At 35.0% G+C, this 21684-nt stretch overlaps 1 protein-coding gene across 1 annotated transcript in view; it reads right to left on the reverse strand.

Annotated features, from left to right (window-relative positions):
* Window positions 1–4758: 4758 nt before the first annotated feature.
* Window positions 4759–21684, reverse strand: part of LOC129950918 (rabankyrin-5) — an 83477-nt gene continuing 66551 nt past the window's right edge. Inside the window, exons 3-6 of the mRNA XM_056062873.1 lie at window positions 7917–8051; window positions 7760–7854; window positions 5397–7697; window positions 4759–5327 (exon numbers count right to left, since the gene is read on the reverse strand). Of these exons, the coding sequence (XP_055918848.1) occupies window positions 5189–5327; window positions 5397–7697; window positions 7760–7854; window positions 7917–8051 (2670 nt within the window). The 3' untranslated portion in view covers window positions 4759–5188. The remainder of the gene's footprint in view (window positions 5328–5396; window positions 7698–7759; window positions 7855–7916; window positions 8052–21684) is intronic.

The following is a 21684-nucleotide window of genomic DNA, read 5'->3' on the forward strand; positions in this document are numbered from 1 at the left end:
CAACCAAAATTGGCTGATTAGTGATATCCATGATTAACAAATTATACTTTGGATTTTTCAAAAAAAAATTGATCAACAAAAAGATTTGATAATCATGGATTAAAGATGATCAGCTGTGAACAAACTGGCCCTAAGTCTTTTAACTGTTCAAATTTATTGCAGTGTAAAAATACAATACTAAATGATTACATTCTGCAATACTAAAGTGATTACATTCTTTCCGAACTCTGCTATATACCTTTACTAGAGTGATGTTTACATATCTTCACCGCGAGTCAAATTTTCTTGTAAACAGTTTTTCGTATAAAAGTTATGTTTTTGTTGTAAAAAAGTTTATTTCTTTTAAGTAAATTTTTTTTAAGTTAATTTTTTTGAAAAAAAAAGCAAATTTTTTTGTAAAAAAGTTTAGGTTAATTTTTTTTTCTTGTAAAAAAGTAATTTTTTTTGTAATAAAGATATTTTTTTGGTAAGAAATTTTATTTTTATTTGCAAAAAAAGTATATTTTTTGTTAAAAAAAGTATATTTTTTTGTAAAAAGAAAGTATACTTTTTTGTTAAAAAAAAATATTTTTTTTGTAGAAAAGTTTTATTTTTTCTTGCAAACAAATTTTATTTTTTTTGTACATTTTTTTTTTCATATCAAAAAATATGCCCAGACCTAAAAAGCGAAGCCTTACTTTACACCTGCCCATAGCTTAGATGTTTACAAATCAAAAACCTACCTAGGTACATACCTACATAATATATTAACTAAATATACATATCAGATTGACGTTGAATTTCGACTGCCCATTTTTCATGAGAATCAAAGTTCCGTAACAACCTATTCCGCTTAAGCCAACTTTTCTGAATTTGACATAATTTTGTTTTTACCTCCCAACAATTAAAAAATATTTAGTTTGAATTAAATTTGAGTAATAACATATTCGATAACCCACTCCCCATTCTGATTCTAAAAAGAACCACCACCACCACCCCAAATGAAAAGAACTTACTACTTACATAGTACCTATCTTGTTTAGAACTTAAACCTTGGAACTTGATACTGATATGGAAAATGGAACTAAAAGATCAAAGGAACTATGAGGTATGAACTATTAAAAGCGACATAGGAACTATAAAAGACACGAAAGCCATGCAACCATGTATGTATGCATGACAGAACAAATGAATGGGGAAATTGAAAAATCAAAAACACTCTAGTAAAGATATAAATCCTTCGTACGTATCACCCTCCAAAACCCATTTGTTTACATTGTTGTATTTGTAATGTGAACGAATTCAACGAGAAAAAATTGACGTGTTTTCACGCATACATAGACACACTTACTGAGTTTTTTGGGGAAATTTCATAAATTGGAGGAGAAATTACACGCACACTATGAAAAAGTTTATGAGGCTGATTTCCGGTTTAGCTTGTAGGCAAACCAAGATGTCTACCGGGGATTTATATCTTTATATAGAGTGTTTTTGTGAAAAATCTTAATCATTCCGCGGAACTGTTTCCAGGAACTAGTTCCCATGAGGAAAAGAATCGTTCAATGTCCGTTCCGCTTTTGGAAATGTTTAGCGCAGCTCTAGAACTGTGCAAAAAATAAATGAATTATAGAGTAGTAAAGCTCAGCTTTCACTTGAATGAAAAAACATGTTCAGTTGTCATTTTGAAATAAGTTGACTTGACTTGATAATTAGGGAGATTTTTCTTGACTTACTTTCTAGACAACTTCCCAATAAAGTTGCCTTAATTGGAAGGCATTTTTTTGGCAGCTGGCCAATCAGATACTAGAAACTTGCCTTACTTTTAAGTCCGTTATGTCGCCTGAACCTGCCCATTTTTCTTGACTAACTTTCCAGTCAACTTTCAATTAAAGTTGCCTTAATTAGAAGATAATTTTTTGGCAGCTGGCCAATCAGATACTAAAAACTTGCCTAACTTTCAAGTCCCTTATGTCGTCTGAACCTGCCCATTATCTTTACATGCTAGTGCAGAGTATTCAGTAAAATCATTTGTCGTTAGCCTTTTTAGAAACTTACTTTGTGAATGATTCTTTTTTTTCTGATTCGTTTTTAGTTAATTGCTTAGAAAGTTTAAGATTGTCTTACTGTTTGGAATCCCCTCGTAGCCTTTTGTATTTCCTTCGAGCTATTATTTTTTTCCTCGCTCTTTTATTTCCACAGGATATTTTATTTCTCTTTTTCTCGAGTCCGAAATAGTTGGAGTACGTTCTTCCGCAGGCTGTTGCATGTCAGTTCGGAGTGACTAAAACTTGTTCTATCCAATGCTCATTAGTTTTGCTATTTATTTACTGATCTTACTACTTGTAACTTCTACTTTACTTTAAATACGATTTATTTGAATAGTTTTGTTAAACCAGAAAATAGATCTTCCACTTCTCGGCTTGATTTGTTTCTATTACGGTTACATGCACACTTGAAATATTCTTCTTTTTTAACACTGACCTTCAATTTGAAAAATAGTACACATTAAATTTATCTCTTAAGCCCAGCACAAAAGCTTTCCTACCCTGTTAGTACTCGACTTTTTCATCGGAAGAAGTAAATTTTGAATATGTATTGAATTAGTTAAAACTTTTGGACCTATACCGACGTTTGAAGGTTTTTTAGTGTGTGACATTGGAAATCCAGAATTTCGAGGTTTTTGAAAGCTTTTCATCTGAACAATCTTGTAAAGCAGATCGTGAAGTTATATCACTTTCATTCCAAAAAATTATATCGATTGGTGGTTTAAATATTCGTTCTCAAGTTCTCTTACATATAGCATAGAGCATTCCTTTTAATGAAAGCATCGTAGATCGATTTCAAATTTTTGCTGGAGCTATCTTGAGAAAAATATCAATTCAAATACTATGTGATTTGCTACATGTATCAATTACGGTTTGTTGTTAACAGAAAGCTAAACTGGTGCGTAGCTTTCACTATGTATTCCACTAAAACTTATGAACTTAATGAACTATTTTCCTGGAGAACTGGGGCCGGATTATGGGGTTCGCGGCGGATCGTTTTCAATTCGACCTTTTAAATTCGACTCGCTTCGTATTTCCTTATTAACGAACTCGCGGCGAAGCCAAAGTAGTTCTTCCTATATTCCAGTAATTTGACACTTTGGTTTGACTTTTTCTCTCTATATTCCAGTGAATTGACACTTTTGGTTTGACAGCTTTCCACAAATTTTGTTTTGTTTTGATTGAATTTGTGAAATTTGCGGTGATTTATTTAATAAACAATATTAAAATTAAAAAATGGAATCAATTATGGTGTATGTTTATTCTGAATGTGAGGAATCCCAGGAATCCTCAAGATCACGGGTGTTCAGGAGACTACTAAGGAGCAAATCTTATCCTCTGGATCTCCCTTCCACTGTGTAAGTATTGTTTCCTTTTAGTTGAAATCAAATTAATCAACTAATTTACACACTTTGTCTTAATAGATTTATCAAACTATTTCGACTTTCGAAAGAAGCTTTTGTGTTCATTTTGCAAGAGATCAGTGAGGAATTCAAGGATCAGAACAGCAACGGCATTCCTTCAATTTTAAAGCTTGCCGCTACTATGAGATTTCTTGCTGAGGGATCGTACCAAAAAGGAGTTGGACAAGACGTACTGTTTGGAATGGCACAACCAAACGTTTTGTCTGAAACTCTTAAAATTCTTGAGAGAAAGTTGTGCCCAAAGATTATAAATTTTAAAATGAATGAACAGGAAAATCTAGAACCAAAAACAGCATTCTATGAAAATAGTGGTTTTCCTGGGGTTATAATGTGCGTTTATGGAACGCATGTAAGCATTATACGTCCTACAACAAATGAACACCATTTTTACATTTTTACAACAGAAAAGGATATCATATCTTAAATGTAATGGTGGTGAGTAAATTTTACAGGCCTGTGACCACAAAATGAGGATAACAACATTTTTTCGAGGGGGTCCTAGGCTATTTAAAACTTTTGAAATATTGTCCCACAGTTCATTTGTTTTAGGCCGATATTCAGGACCGACGAGTGCTCTCGTTGCAATGCCCTTAATTTTTTTCATAAACTCGACGAGAGCCAAAAATTGATGTCGATTTGTTTGCTTGTTTTTATCGTTCCTTGAATGAATTTTAAAATTTTATATTTTATTGTGGACAAATTATAAGAAAATTAAAATAAAGCTAACTCAAATTTTTAAATTAAAATAAAGAAATTTCCCACGAAATCGAACACTGAATAATAATAAACACTCTTTCGCCTGTGAATCCGCCAAAAAAAAAGCTATCGGATTCAACTCGCCAACAAACATTATGACATTTCAAACTCGCCTTCGAATTCGTTAATTGGTCGAATTCAAAACGAAGAAGGCGAAAGCAAACTCGCTAGCAAAACGATTCGCCGCGAACCTCATAATCAGGCCGCTGCTGGAGCTACTGCTAGAGCAGATCGAAAAGAAAGCAACTAAGTAACGATTACCTTATGGTGTTGAGAGTTCTGATATAGGGTCTGTCTCAACTTGTTACACTGGATTGTTTCTTCTGTATCGATGCGTTTACTAAGCTTGGTAAGACAGAAGAAAAATCCTTTGGTTATTAGTGCTCTACCCTCTTTTCGCTTTTGGATGCTTAAGGTTTTTGACTTTGTCAATAGCAACGACCACCATTTCTGGGTCTATTAAAAATGAACTTTCATTTATGTTGATTGATGAAATAGCCTTGCAAATTTGCTGCTATACATAGATTAGTTTATACAAGTAAAACAACATTGAAATAAATAATATTTATATATTTTATTACGTTTTATTTGTATACTTTTTAACATTTCGAATATATTTATATATTTAGTTACATTTAAAAAAGAATGCTAAAATATTAAATTAAATTTTGACATGAAGGTATCTTTCCTAACGAATGTTGATACCTTTTTTTTAATAATTTTTATAATGACAAACATATCAAACGAATAACAAATAAAAAAAAAACAAAAAGCAATAGAACAACAGTTAGTTTTCGAATATAAACAGATTAAAATATTTACAAAACACTGAATATTTTGTTTTAGATAAAAAAATAAACATTGAAACAAATTAATATATTGCTTGTATGATAAGAATTAAAAAAAATACTAAACAAAATAAGGAATGAATTAGTTCGGGGGTGTTTTGCTGTTAATTGGCGTCGATACACCAGACTCTTCATCTCACGGCATAACATTTGTACCTACTTGTAACACACAGAAGCAAACACTACAAACGCGGACGGGTTTGTTTAAACCAAACTTAAGAATTGGTATATCATTGTTGGAGCACTTTGAGCAAACAACCCTGCCACAATGGCGGCTGAAAATTAAACAAATAAAAATAATAATTAAGATATACATATTATACAAAGGAAAATTTTAAACTAACCAATGGTGTTTCCGCATAGTGATGGAGAACTTAGTTCCACACTCTTGGCACAAATCCGATTCAGACCATGGTGACTCCTTCGACAGTTGGTCTAATAATTTATGTAGCAATTGATCGGTGGCCAGTTTGAAATTGAAAATAGTCACGCCGTCACGATTTTCAGTGCCCATGCAGGCGTTATTTTTAACCAAGACCTTACACAGCGGTGCCTGTCCACGCATAAAGGCCAAAAGGAGCGGAGTGTTGCCATCCATGTCGGGTACATTTATGGGATAATTTGGCATGCATTCAATGAAAAGTTCACATATGGCGGCGGCAGTATTATCTTTTCCAGTGCGACACAGCTCATGTAATGGATTGCGTCCTTTTAAGTTGAAGGCCTCCGCGTTTATGCTCGACTCGGTGAGCAGTTCTCGCACTACCGTCAAGTGTCCTTCGCGAACAGCAATGTGTAACGCATTGTTTCCATCACCATCGGCGGCATCAAAGTCAGCGCCATTTTGAATTAAGGCAGATACAGCTGCTAGATTGCCGCGTTCCGCAGCAATGTGCAGTGCTGTTTTTTGGGTTGCATCTCGATCATTGATCCGGGCACCAGCCAAAATAAGGTTCCTGATAATCATCTCATTTGTTGACGCAGCGGCTAGATGTAGTGGAGGTGTCTGATTTACGTCTTGAACACGACTATTTACATCGACCCTGATTGATAGCAAAAAGAGAACACTTTCCAAGTCATCCTTGATGATTGCCGTATGAAGGAAATTCTTCCCTCTTAGGTCCATTTGTTCAGCGGCATTTGGCAGACGCTCAAGAATACTTTGGGCGGCTTTGTTCATACGCATGGTGAGTGCCGCTGCGAAAGGAGTATTACCAGTTTTGTCGCGAATTTTAAGATCGATCCCTGGATGACAGAGGAGGACCGTTATAATGTCATTGTGTTGTTTCTTAATGGCAATGTGTAACGGTGTGTTGTTTTCCCAATCGAGCATATTAACATTAGCTCCGTGATCGATAAGAGTTTGAAGAACTTTCGTAAGTCCCCAGTGACAGCACAAATGCAGTGGCGAAGCTTTATCTTTGGACTCTTCACCACCTTCGCCATTCATGCCCGGCTGTCGGGGAGAATCCAAATCGCAGCCACTTTTGATTAGAAAAATGGCTGCGGCTTCTTTGTTAACGTCGATAGCCCGATGCAGGAGTGTTTGCTGACATCCATCAGGACCTGGCCCCCAGCAGTCTGTATCAACTCCGTGGCGCACAAGCACATGGGCGACATCTTCATATTCCAGCTCAAGAGCTGTCCATAGTGGAGGATCGCCCTTATTGTCGGGGGCACTAAGGGCTACTCCACGGGTACAAAGCGCGTCGACGACCTGAGCCAAGTGACAATGGATAGCCAACTGCAAAGGAGACTCCTGCTCCCCGGTGAGAGCATTCATATCAGCTCCTTGTTGAAGCAAGAATACTGCTGTGTCCGAATCATGATTAAGAATTGCTTGATGAAGCAATGTCATGTCCTGCCCGTTGCGAGCATTCACATCAGCTCCTCCCCGTATCAGTATGGGAACCAATTCGGTACGATTTAGTGACAGACTTAAGCTCAACGGAGAGTCTCCGGATGAATTTTTGCAATTGAAATCAGGTAATTCTTTACAATATTCTACATTTTCCTTAAATTCGACAAATTGCGTTATAACTTCAGGACAATCTGCCTCGACGGCTAGATGCAAAGCAGAATTCATTTGGCCTACACATGATTGCAAGTTTGGTGAAGCCCCCGCATTGAGAAGCTTCTTGACCAATTTCGGAAGGTTCTTTTGACTCGCAATATGCAGCGCCGTTAGGTCTTGTCCATTGATGTGATTTAGGTTCGCATGATCAGATAGAAATACTGCGGCCTCTTCAAGACCCTGCAGGGCCAACTGTTGCAATAGACTGTCATGTGTTTCAGATTTTAGTTGATTTGCACGAGCTCCCTTTATAAGAAGCTTTTCGGCTAGAACAAACGGTTTGCCTTCGCATTGAGGTGGAGTCAAACTTAAAAGCAAGGCACATTTATCGTCGTTTGTTCTTATATTTACATCGATCTGAGGAATTTCTAGCAACATATCCACCAATTCTGTGTGCCCTGCTATGATGGCGGAGTGAAGAGCAGTTTGGCCGCGTTGATTTTGAAGATTGACATCAGCTTTGCGATCTAAAATTTTCTTACCCACTTCAAGCATCTTGTTGAATGTCTCGGAATCTACATTTTTTGAAGAATAATTGCACACAAGATGTAATGCCGTATCCGAGGTAACTCTGTAAAGAAAGGAAAACAAAAGGTTTTAGCCAAATAATCAAGGAAGTTTAAAAGGCCTTACCTGTGTGGAAGATTTACTTCACAGTTTCTGTCGAGCAGGAAATGTGCAGCAAATTCATCAGCACGTTGGATAGCGTCTATAAGTAGTGTAGACCCCTGGGGCAAAAGATTGATTGAAAAATACGTTACAAACTGAAACTAGAAACACTTTTACTTACCTCAGCATCATATGCATTTATATTTGCTCCTCCGTTCTTTACCAATAGTTCTGAAATTGCCAAATTACGAGCTAGCAAAGACATTTGCAATGGTAATTGACCTTGAAGGGATAAACTGTTTACTAGTTCTGGTAGCTGGGAATGAATAAATGAAAGAAGATTTTATTTTAATTTTTTTATATACACAAAGAAATGTACACAATAATGTTAAATGAAACACAGTAGTTGTTAAACCTATAGCAGAATGCGCTGGATATGCATTATTGTTAAAGGCAGACTTTTAATCAGGTGCGGAAGCAAACAAGAGTGGGAAACTAACAACAACTGCAAAGCAGAGTTTACGGCTATTCAAGAAGTTTGATAGGATGATAAATATATTAAAATAGTCTTGATTAACATACGTTCAATATACGTTACTCGCGCGATCGAAGATATAGGGGGATGTCACAACAGGAATGAGGTTCGTAAATTTGACGAAAAGATACAAAAAAACCTCCCAAGGATACCAGCCACAAACTGAAGCCTGTAAATGAAAGGAACAGCGTAGTAGAACCGTAGTCTTTAGGGTGTCCGTATGGGACCAGTAAGTTAGTTGTATGTTATGGTTTTTTTGTCTAGCTTTAAGATTGAATTAATACAAATGAATTAAAAAAAAAAAAAAAAACACACCGAACAACAAGTCCGCCTACCAGACCTCGACGGAGTAAAGATAGATATTTCGAATCTGGAGTCCACCAAAGGAGCTAACGGCATCGTTGCTGAATAATTCAAAGCAGCAGGTGCTTTCTTGGTAAGGACTATGGACCAACTCATCTGCAAAATATGGTCGGAAAAAAGCATGCCCCATGAGTGGAATAACAGTAGGTATAGTTATTATAGTGTAGTGAGATGCGAACCCATATCTACATATGCAGGTGGTGTTGTTTTTTACATTAAAAATGGTTGGAACAATGGAGTGTTGCAAAATATTGATATTGGAAAGCAAATATGGTGGTTATTGATAAAAGTGTCACACAAAAATTTATTTTTTGTACTTGCTGGTCTATACCGATCTCCTAGCTATAGTGAAACGATTTTCTTAAATTATTTCGAAAATTGGGTTGATAGTACCAACTTTGCTCATAATTCAAATTTAATAATAATGTGAGATGTTAACATAGACTGGTTTAAAAATAATTCATTCAAAAAACAAATAAGTTGTATATTTAAAGACGACAATGCGCTTCATTAGATGGTTTTTGAACCCGCCAGAATCACAAAGAATTCAAGATCGTTAATCGATTATGTAATTGTAAACGACAAGACAAACATAAAAGCAAATACGGGGAGTAAATCAGTGATCATGAAATCATTTTAGTAAAAATCAAAGTTCTTTCCGATATCACTTTAGAACCTAAATCAATAACATTTTTGAAATATGACAGTGAACAGTTTTTGAATGAACTGCACACTAAAGACTTTTATTTTGAACAAAATAATGCTGAAGTAAATTCACTTGCTGGAAAATTTAGAGAAAATTTCATAAGTGCATTGTAAATATTTATGAAAACTATAACCATTGAGCAAAATCAGAACGAATGGTTTACTGAAAACTTAAGAACATTAAAAAACGATAAAATATGAGGATATCATATCGCGAAATTGTCTGCTGATGAAAATGATTGGAATTCGTATAAGATGAAAAGAAACCGGTTTAAAAGTGCCTTGCAAAAAACAACTTCGTTAGGAGAAAAATTGATAGTTCGAGCGATCAACAAACTATGTGGAGAAATATTAAACGGTTAAAACTTAGGGAAACACCTAAAGAAATAAAAGAAATTTATCATAATAATACAGAGTATAGAAATAATATTGATATTGATATTTTGTAAAAAGTATAACTGAACTAATTTCACCAGATACCAGATACAAGATATTGAGTATGTAAATCAAATAGATGATTATTATTATATTAAATTTGAGTTCAAACAAATGAACACACTAGAATTAAAAGAAATTATGAAATTGATGAACAACAAAAAAGATACAAACTATGCTAACATTAGAATGTATTTTTATTGACAAAAGTAATAAATAGTTCAATTCTTGAAGGAATTTTTCCAGAGTGTTGGAAAGAATCAACTATTGTACCAATTCCTAAAGTTAAAAACACTAAAAGCGCAGACGAGTTTAGACCTGTTAATATGTTTCCACTAGAGAGTAAGATTATTGAAAAAGTAGTTTACATACAATTGCAAAAATACTTAGAATCATTCAATCTTATATCACAGTATCAATCAGGATTTCAGAAAAAACAGAATTGTGAATCTCTTCTCAATTTAATCATAACTAAATGGAAAATTAAAATACATGACAAAAAGATAGTTGTTTGCAGTTTTTTAAGATCTGAAAAGAGCATTTGAAACAGTAGATAGAGATATTCATCTAATTGTGCAGTGGTTGGAGTGAAATTGCTTTCTCGCTCTGATCTCAATCAGAGTGAAGTAAATGCTGTTGGTGTTAATTCGAGTAATGACGATGTCGAACCTGCTGTTCTCTCTCCATCAGCTGGCAAAGCTAATGTTGAAAAGAGCTTAAGCCATTCACATATTTTGCCAATCATTGCTCCTATCGCTGAAAAAGGGGTCGAAGATGTAGACGTCAATGGTCATTGCAATAATGCAATGGATTTGAATGAAGAAAAAAATGAATGCAACAAATCTGTACATGAAGAATATGTGCTTCATCGCTTAGGATGATTTTGCTCGAAAAATCAGGGTCCATTTGTAGATGTTCAATGATCCATTCAACGAACTCTCTTCTCTGTCCATGGTCATTAGGCTTCAATTGTTGTGTTAATTGAATTTTGTAAGCATGAAGACACAGATCTTTGGTGAGTATACGCTGTAGAGAGGTTCTTGAAATTTGCAATTCTTGTCCACGACGTCGAATTGAGGTTCCTGGATTGTCAGCAACATTCTGATAATAACGGCTTGTTTTTGGACGACCAGTGTGTTTGGCGTCTCCAACGGATCCAGTCTCCATGAATTTTTCAATTAATCTCTTCACAGTTGACGAAGTTAAAACACTATTCCGACCATATTTTGTATGAAATTTTCGAACTGCAGCCGCCAAGCTTTCACTATTTTTGAAATATTCTTTAATAATGAAGACACGTTGTTCTATCGTGTAACGCTCCATTTTTAATAACCCTATACTGTTAGCTGTCAAATTGCTTTTTTTTCAGGTTTGCCAACACTTCACTGCACAAATGGCGGCAAATTCAAATCTTGCGTTAATTTTGGGACACCCTTTATTTAGGAAAGATCGATGTTCTCTTACTACAGGTTTAGATAGAGGTGGTGGTGTAATAATTGCTGTAAAAAGTATTTATGTTGTCAATCAGTTAGAACTTATTTCTGATAATAATCCTCTTAATTTGGATGTCGATCAATTGATTGTTAAGATATCATTTCAAAGGAACTGTAATTTTTATATAAGTGTAAGTTATATTCGCCCAGGAAGTTCTTTAGACATGTATAAATTGCAATTAGAAAATTGTCATTCGTTTTTAAACAATTTAAGTATTTCTGATCATGTTATGATCTTAGGTGATTTCAATCTTGGAAATATAAGCTGGAAACTTGATCATAAGCACTTAGTGCCGTTTAAAGTTGTCATCGAAATTGAATCCGAAGTTATAGACTTTTACAGTCAATTTGATTTAGTTCAAGTAAATAGTTTAAATAACAGTCTTAATCGTATTTTAGACTTAGTTTTTATTGACAAGGAATATGAAGCTTATATCGAAGAGAATGAATTCCCTGTTGTTCAAAATTCAATTCATCACTTATGCCTTTCTATTGAATGTAAACTTTTAACATATATAAAAGAATCTTCTGATAGTACAGAGTTTTTTTCGATTATAAACGTGCAAATTTCGTTGAAATAAACAATTTTTTGCTATCAATTCCATGGAATATGATTTTGGTCGATTTAAGCTTAGATCAAGCGTTTGAATTATTTTGTAGTTATTTAAACGAATCTCGTGATTTATTCATTCTCAAAAAATCAGCCCGGTCTAGCTCAAAACTACCATGGTTTAATAAAAGGCTTACAAACCTTAAAAACAGAAAAAATAAAGCGTATAAATTGTATTAGCTTGATAAAAATAATGTTATCCTCCGCCAAAACTATTTAGAATGCCAAAGAGATTTTAACAGTCTAAATGAATTTCTTTATAACAATTATATTTTATCAGTGGAATCTAAAATTAAATCAGATAGTAAACAGTTTTGGAAATTTATAAATACTAAAAGAAAAACCACTGGTCTTCTAAACTGTATGGAATATTCTGGAAGCATTTCCAGTGATTTGAATGTTATATGCAATTTTTTTGCTGATTATTTCAAATCTGTCTACTCAATTCCAAATTCATGTGAACTTCCTCCCTTTTCACCGGTTGATGTGGTTGATATAGGACACATGATTTTTGATGAAGCAGATGTTTTTGATGCGTTATTAAATTTGGACACTAATAAAAGCGCAGGACCAGATGGAATGGTTCCTGTTGTGTTAAAAAACTGTGCTATTTCAATATCACTACCACTATGCTTGATTTTCAATAAATCCTTAATGACTGGAACTTTTTTGAATAATTGGAAGATATTATATATATCTCCCATACACAAATCTGTGCCCAAACAGAATGTAATGAACTATAGACCAATATGTAAACTTTCAGTGATTCCAAAATTGGTTGAAAAGTTAGTCTCCAAAAAATTGAGTTATACTATTAAAAACATAATCTCTGATTCTCAACATGGTTTTATTGCCGGTAGGTCTACAACAACAAATTTTGCAGTTTTATGTGACTCGGTAGTTAATGGATTTGAAAACAGTTTGCAAACAGACATTATATTCACAGATTTTGCTAAAGCATTTGATAGGGTAAACCATGAGATCCTGATTTTTAAGCTATCAAAACTTGGCTTTCATTCTTGCTTTATCAAATGGATTTCTTCTTATTTGAAAAATCGTGTTCAGTATGTTAAAATTGGAACACATTTATCCAAACAAATTTCTGTTACTTCAGGGGTTCCTTAAGGAATCCATATTGGATTGTTGATTTTCATCCTTTTCATTAATGACATTCCCTCCAATTTTAAATTTTCACAAAATCTGATGTATGCTGATGACGTCAAAGTATACCGGTCTATTAAATCTTCAAACGACTGCCTTCTTCTTCAGGAAGATCTTCACAAGCTGCCAAAATGGTGTGATGATAATAATTTTTGAATGTTGGAAAATGTCAAAGTTTCACTTGTCATCGGAAAATGTCGCCCATCATTTTTAATTACACCATTAACAATATAGTCCTTGAAAGAGTATTTGAAAGTAAAGAACTAGGAATATGGTAATGCATAAAGGATTATCTAATATCTATTTTTAATAGCTTACCGAATGAAATGAAAAATGAATACAATATAGATAATTTTAAAAGTCTTACCAAAATATATGTTAAAAATAGATTTTAAGATAAAAATATGTATTTTTAAATAGCTTTTTTTTTAAAAAAGTTTAATAAAAAAAGTAGTTTGCCCAATTCTCCTCAAGAAAGGAGACCTTCTAAATCATCGATAATAAGATCTTTTTTTAAGTTTTATGATACCGTTTATCAGTGTGTGTGGCAATCGACACCCACCATCTATATATCGATTTCAAGGCTGTGTATGACACTATGTTCATAGAAGAACTGTACAGAGCAATGTCTAGTTTTGACATCTCTGTCCATTTGGGCAATTTGACGAATGCACGCTGTTCCATCAAGGTCAAACAAAATCTTACTGATACTTTAAATGTTAAAAAAAAAGGTTTAGGAACAATGCACTGTCATGCGACTTTTTCAAAATCGTTTTGGAAACTATTGTGCTACCAGCCTCATCCAGGGTCTCATATATGGAGCTGAGTCTTAAAGTTTGTTAAGGCAAGATGAGAACGTCTGATGATGCTTCGAGAAAAAAAGCTTCTCCGATAATTTTTTGTTCCGTCTGTAGTGGTGGAGATTGTCGTACGAAACAGGAAAAAGCTAGCTAGGGACCGAGCTTGCTGGAGACGCATGTTGGTTGAGGCCTAGTAAATGTAGCACAACCTTAAGTAAAGACTCTATTAAATTCATTTGAACTAAATTAAGCGAATTTATCTTAACATTATACACATTGTCAATTTTAATGGTTAAACAGCATTTCCGGTAGTTTCTTGTGAGGCATTCCTACTGCCTTACCTTAGGTAGCGCTACAGCCCTGTGTGAACTAGGGCTTCACCCAACAGACTTCTACGCTAAAACGCATCAAATGAGACATTAGAGCGGTCGCTTTTTAGAATTCCGCCCTTAGGAGAGTATTAAAGATACGGTCCTGACATTTTTTCACAATAGATTTTTGAAAATGCATGCTGCCCAAAAGGGAAAAAAAGAGAGATAACTTTTGGAAAATTTTATACTAGTATGAAATTTTAAGATTTTAAAAGTTGGATATTTAATCAATTTTGGAAAAGACCCACTCTTAAGCACTTTTCACATGAGGGCGACCAACGAAGAAAAAAATATGGAAAAAAAAGTAAATATAAATTGAAATACATGTTGATAATGAATATTAAAATAAATTTAATAATTCTAGGAATTTGACGAAAGATTGATAATGGAGGTTGAAGCAAATTCATCAATTTATAGCAAGGCTGAGCGGTCCTATTCAGATAGATATAAAAAGGAGATGTGTGGCAAAATATTGCATTTATTTTAAATACCGATGGTAATATAAACAAAAATGTGTTAATAATTGCATCCAGTATTAAATTTAGGTTTCAGTGAAAATATGCAAGGAACGTTGGAAGACGAAGAACTAGCGGGATACTTTTGGAAAGTACTACAAAAGGGACAAAAATGTACCCAGTGGGTCGGAGGCACTTCCGAAGAAAAGACCCTGGCCTAATTTTGAAATAATGAAATTTCTCATTCCAAATATTGAAGTACCAAAGTAATAATGAAAAATGTTATCTTTATAAATTGTTTTGTATTCATGTTTTTGTTGTTTTGTTTTTAGAACTCTCGGAAACATGGTAAATGAAAAATAGAACGTTGCCATTGATCTCTCTGACAAAGAAGAAACTGATGAAGCACCAACATCCTCAAATAAGAGACCTTCGAAGAAAAAGAAGAATTCCGATTCAGATACCGATAAATTTTTGGCAACACTGACGGAACTTAATGAACCTGACTCAGCAGCATTGGAGAAGTTTTTCTTGGCTCTAGCACAACGTGCAAATTCCTGGAGCCGAAAAAATAATCAAAATTGGAAATGCGGACACTTCAATTGTTTCATGACATTGAATTCGAAGATGAATAATTTTAATGTGTGAAATCATTGTGCGGATACTTTTTGGCTGTTTTTTTTTTTGTTTATACTGAATCCTTTTTTTATTTTTCTTTATTTTGAATGATAAATTTTTAGTTTTTTGTTGATACTTAAGTTAAAAGAAAGACTGAACGAGTTCCTATATACCTTTACCTAATGAAATTAAATACTGGTATTTTTTTTGTTTTAATAAATATAATTTAATAATGTTTTTTACATAAAAGTATTGAAAGCTGGTGTTTTCATTTTTAAATCATATTGTGCTGAAAGCTTACGACTCCTTCCTGTAGGCACCAGTCAGCGAATTTTGCTCTCGAATCTTGGCTGACATTGTTTGTCTGTGTTATAGATTCATCCAGATTGATCCTGAGGCAGTTGTGGAGTATACAGCAACATAACACTATTTTGTTTGCTGACTCTTTATTAACTTCTAGGCGCTTCAGTAGTATTCTCCATGTATGGGCACTCAACACTCGAGTCGGCATTGCTCCATAGTTTCCAATGTCAACCATCAAAAAACGATATTTTGCGTCCACCACAGCCATCAGGTTGTAGGAAAATGATTTTTTATAATTAAAAAACAAACTTCCACTATTTTTTGGCGCAAATGTAAGGACATATTTGCAGTCAACAGCCCCTAGACAATTTGGAAAGTTCTAGCGCTGTAAAAAGTCCAAGGAAATCTGTTTCCAATCTTCTTTCGAAAGAGTGTTTGGGATGGCAATTTTTAAGCAATTGGAGATGACAGCCTGGGTCGTTGTATCAACTATTTTTTTACTGTTGAAACTCCCATACGAAACCTGTATGCTAAATCAACGAAACTTGCACCAGTAGCAAGGAACCTAGAGAAAATAAATTAGGTAAAAAAAGTATAACGCAGCAAGAGAAATACATGTATCTTACCGTAGCGATATAACAAACTTTTCCTTTGAACAGACTATATCTTTTCTGAAGCTTAAAGGTTCCGGAACCAAGCCTTTTTTAACCATTTTAAATATGATATCAAATTTTTCCTTTGAAATCATAAAATATTGGTAACATTTTGTTGGATATTCTTCCAATTTTGCTATTAGTGAAACATATTATCCTTCCATCTTTCGTGTTTTGTTGAGTGGGTGCACATGAAGTCTTTTTTTTTATTTTTTCATTGTTAAAAATAGCAAAATTCTTTTTTTTTTAACTTAAACTTTTTCGAGCATTTCGGCCGGAATAGCCCGAATTTCTTCGGAAATGTTGTCTTCCAAAGCTGGAATAGTTGCTGGCTTATTTGTGTAGACTTTAGACTTGACGTAGCCCCACAAAAAATAGTCTAAAGGCGTCAAATCGCATGATCTTGGTGGCCAACTTACCCGTCCATTCCTTGAGATGAATTGTTCTCCGAAGTTTTCCCTCAAAATGGCCATAGAATCGCGAGCTGTGTGGCATGTAGCGCCATCTTGTTGAAAGCACATGTCAACCAAGTTCAGTTCTTCCATTTTTGGCAACAAAAAGTTTGTTAGCATTGAATGATAGCGATCGCTATTCACCGTAACGTTGCGTCCAACAGCATCTTTGAAAAAATACGGTCCAATGATTCCACCAGCGTACAAACCACACCAAACAGTGCATTTTTCGGGATGCATGGGCAGTTCTTGAACGGCTTCTGGTTACTCTTCACTCCAAATGCGGCAATTTTGCTTATTTACGTAGCCATTCAACCAGAAATGAGCCTCATCGCTGAACAAAATTTGCCGATAAAAAAGCGGATTTTCTGCCAACTTTTCTAGGGCCCATTCACTGAAAATTCGACGTTGTGGCAGATCGTTCGGCTTCAGTTCTTGCACGAGCTGTATTTTATACGGTTTTGCACCAAGATCTTTGCGTAAAATCTTCCATGTGGTCGAATAACACAAACCCAATTGCTGCGAACGGCGACGAATCGACATTTCACGGTCTTCAGCAACACTCTCAGAAACAGACGCAATATTCTCTTCTGTACGCACTGTACGCATTCATGTGGTTGGTTTAATGTCCAATAAAGTAAACTGAGTGCGAAACTTGGTCACAATCGCATTAATTGTTTGCTCACTTGGTCGATTATGTAGACCATAAATCGGACGTAAAGCGCGAAACACATTTCGAACCGAACACTGATTTTGGTAATAAAATTCAATGATTTGCAAGCGTTGCTCGTTAGTAAGTCTATTCATGATGAAATGTCAAAGCATACTGAGCATCTTTCTCTTTGACACCATGTCTGAAATCCCGCGTGATCTGTCAAATACTAATGCATGACAATCCTAACCTCAAAAAAATTACCCGATATAACACTCACTTTGAATACAAAACAATTTCTGTTGTTTAACAGTTCTCATTTGTGTCATTCGTGAGAGTTCGCGACGAATAAAAAAAAATCCATGTGAATGAAATGTCAAAATGGACGAATGTTCGTTCATTCGTCGTTCCTTGGCCGCTCTCATGTGAAAAATACTAAGATGTAAAATGTTTGTTCAAAAGGAATTTCAATTCGTGAAATTTAAAATTGTCACTTTTATTTGCCATTTTTTCAAGATCTTGAATAAACAGTTGCTTTAAATCATAAAAAGTTATTGCATCACATCCCCAATGATTTCTTATCCTATTTTTTTTTAATTTTAATTTTCCATTTCTCACTCTGTACCTTAAAAATGTGTACAACTTATGGTCAAATAATAACTTTTTCTATATTAATATCCACACCTTTATTCGCTGAGCACACCCTAATGCCGCTAATAAATTACACACGCAATAATTAATAAAATAATTGTTTTGCTTTAATTGAAAAGAGAGAACGCATGTTAAAATATGATATATTATTGTACACATGAAATAAAATATCTAACAAATAAATATTAAGTTTCAAAACATTTGTTTTCCTTGGTACTCGTATTTATGGGAAAGTAAAATGAGCTGACATACAGTATGTACAGATTCTAGCTTCTTACAAAACTCAACCATGAACTTCAAGTAAATAATATCCTCTGGCGAATCAATCTCTTTATAATCATGTGTGGCTTCATTTAACTTTTTGAGACAAATATGTAACTTTAACTTTAAGAGCCGTAAAATGTTCTAGAACAGTAAATATTAAGGTATAGAATATAAGATATTAAAATATTGTCAGGGCGGTCAGTTGTCTGACAACAGCTGGTCATTAGCTGACACTGGACATGGTTAAGACGACATAAGAGACTTGAAGGTAATAAAAGCTGCAAAAAAATGTCTCCCGATTAGTAGAAAGGTATCGAAGAAAAATCTACATTAGTATCTATCAGGTCTAAAATAAATAAATTGGGCGGGGCCAAAGTCCGTTGGGAACGAGGGGCTAGTGACTTACAACTCTCAACCATTCCTGTGTGCGAGAACTGTTGTCAGGGATGGAGGGCAACTACAGTACTAAGTCGATTCTGAATGGCTAATTTGAGAAAGCACTTTTCATGACAAGAAATACTTTTGGAGAATTTGGCAATTCCTCGCTAGAGGGCGTACCTGTGAAAAAATACTTTAGATGGCATAGGCAGGGATCGAACCCAAGAAACTTTCCTTATAAAACTTGAAACTAACTTAAACTACCTATTCTATCTAAAAAATGTTTTGTTTTTCATTTTTTGTTGTCCTTTTTTTGGTCTTCCATGTTTTTTATGCGGTATAAAAAACAAATTTTTAAACAAAAATATCAATTTCAAAATTAGCGAAAACATAATTATAATAGAATGTGTAATTGACGCGAAACATTATTTTTATCTGTCTCTTTGTACCTGAATTTCAGTAATTGGAAAAGTGACTTTGAAAATTTGCAAAACTTTCTACTAAAACAATTTTTTTTTATATTCAAAAGCACTAAAGGGGTTATTAGTACCCTTTATATGTTTATATTTAAACACAGTGCGAGCGTTAGGAAAATAGGGAAGGATTTAAAAGGAGATACCGGTGCACATTGGTCTTAAAGTTCTGAACATCAAAATGGGGAGGGAAAACAGAGTTGGCCAAAGCAATCATCATTCTCGATGTGCGATTTAAGAAAGAATCTCTGTACTTGACAGTACGCCCGAAATTGAGCTCAAGGGTAAACTGGTGAGCATTCCTAGAAGTGCGAGTATTACGGCTGAATTGTTTAAGGGGTGGAATGCAACTGGCTAATTCGACAGAACATTGTTTGTAAAAATATCTATAAAATAACGAAAGGCATAAAACATTGCGGCGGTGTTCTAGCGATGTAAATGTTTCGATTATAGTTCTGTCGCCTATCATTTTTAAAGCCCTTTTTTGAATTCTATCTATGTTAGGGGCCCAGGTATGCGAATTATATTCAAGCTTTGGACGGATGAAAGCTTTGTAGATTATAGCCAGATCAAAAGGGGTGAAAAATTTCTTGCATCGTCGGAGAAATCCTGAGCACCTGGCAGCATTTTTGGCGATATCGAATATGTGATCTGTAATACACATACCGAGGTGATTGGTTTCCTGGGTGCAAGTGCCACTCATAGATAGTGGCATCGGGGGTACGTTACGCTTTAACGACAGAAGACAGCATTGAGTTTCCGGAGCATTAAATTCTACACGGTTTTTGATTCCCCATTGGACAATGCTGTCAAGATCAGAATTTAATGAGCTTATCATACGCTGCCGTTTAAATTCCACATCCGAAGGACAAGGATGTGGATCTAGAAACGAATATGAAAAGCTGAGGGTACTGTCGTCGGCGAAACAGTTTAATGGATTAGAAGTGACAGACAAGAGAATATCAGGAAGAGAGTTGGAGACAAAACGGAGCCCTGGGGGACACCAGCATTTATTTCATGAATTTTAGACTAGAGACCATCTAATACAAATAATCTTACTTTCTCCAAAACGATGTAAAGATTTGTTCCACTGTTCGGTGAGACGAACCATAAGATCACCAGTGGACCTATTGCTATGAAAGCCATACTGTCGGTCATTAAGAAGCTTCCGTTCTTCAAGATATTTCTTAAGCTGAAAATTAATCAGCGTTTCCATGACCTTAGAAAGAAGGGACGTAAGTGCAGTTGGACGATAGTTTGAGGGAGGAGAGGACTCGCCTTATTTAGGGACAGGCTGGACAAATGCAGTTTTCCATCCACTCGGGAAGAATAGGACAGATGAAATAGCCTACGCAGTGGTTTTGCCAGCGTTGAAGAACACCTCTTCAGAACAATAGGGGGAATACTATCCGGGCCAGCGGATTTGTGCTTGTAAAGGTCTTTCAGTACTCTTTCGACGGCACGAGTGCGAAAGAAGATTCGTCCCATAGAATCATTTACGCTTTCAAGAACAGGAGGACTCATGACACTATCCGGTAGCGTCGAATTAACAGCAAGATGTGCTGCAAGCAAATTGGCTTTATCAATCGCGCTTACATAGGGAGTGTCATCGTGGACGAGCGTTGGAACCGAGGATGACGTGGTTTTTCGTACGTTTTTTACAAATGACCAGAAATTTTTACTACCTTTGGGACATTGTAGTATTGTTTGCCTTAATTTCTGATCATGCAATAATTTGGTTCGTCGAATATGACCATTACAGGTCTTTCTAGCTTGTTTAAACTTATTCCGGTTTTCCTCAGTCGGGTTGGCTTTATAACAACGGAAACTTACATCTCTGAACCTAATAACCTCTTTACAGCTCGAATCAAACCATGAGTTCTCTTTGGGTTTGATAGATTTCACCCTATTCGGGATAAAATTTCTCATTCCACAAAGAATTAAATTTTTTACCATTTCTGTGCTGGAATCCACGTCACTATCGAGGAAGCATAGTGACCAGTTAAAGTTCCTGAAGAATTCATTGAGACCGTCCCAGTTGGCTTTCTCATATTGCCAAGTCCCAGTTGGCTTTCTCATATTGCCAAACGGTTATCATAGTAGGTTTTTCTTTAACTGGGTTTTTTCGACATCAGAATTTTGCAGATACGATACAATGGTCTGATGTGCCTAGAGGCGGTAATACACTAGTTGTGTATTTATTAGGGTCAGAGGTAAGAAACAAGTGTAGGGTGTTGCCGGATTGACCTACAACGTCAGGGATTCGAGTTGGCACATCGACAAGCTGAGTTAATTGATTTAACTCAGCAAAGATCTCAACACACCTTCCTTCCGGTGTTGACTTCCCAGAATAACGAAGCCAAGAAGAATTGTGTACATTGAAATCACCCGTATCCTTGTATTTGCAGTCAAATAAAGCATTTGAAAATCTATGCAGCCGTAAAAAATAACTTTTTCTCAACAACTCTACATTAAATCTTGTACAAAGCAGAGATCCAAGTGTTTTGAGCTAATGTGCGTATTTTAAGTGGGCGCAATAAGTCGCCTGTTATTTGCATTAGTGCCATCAAATATCTA

The sequence above is a fragment of the Eupeodes corollae genome, chromosome 1 (assembly GCF_945859685.1).
Source record: "Eupeodes corollae chromosome 1, idEupCoro1.1, whole genome shotgun sequence".
Lineage (NCBI taxonomy): Eukaryota > Metazoa > Arthropoda > Insecta > Diptera > Syrphidae > Eupeodes > Eupeodes corollae.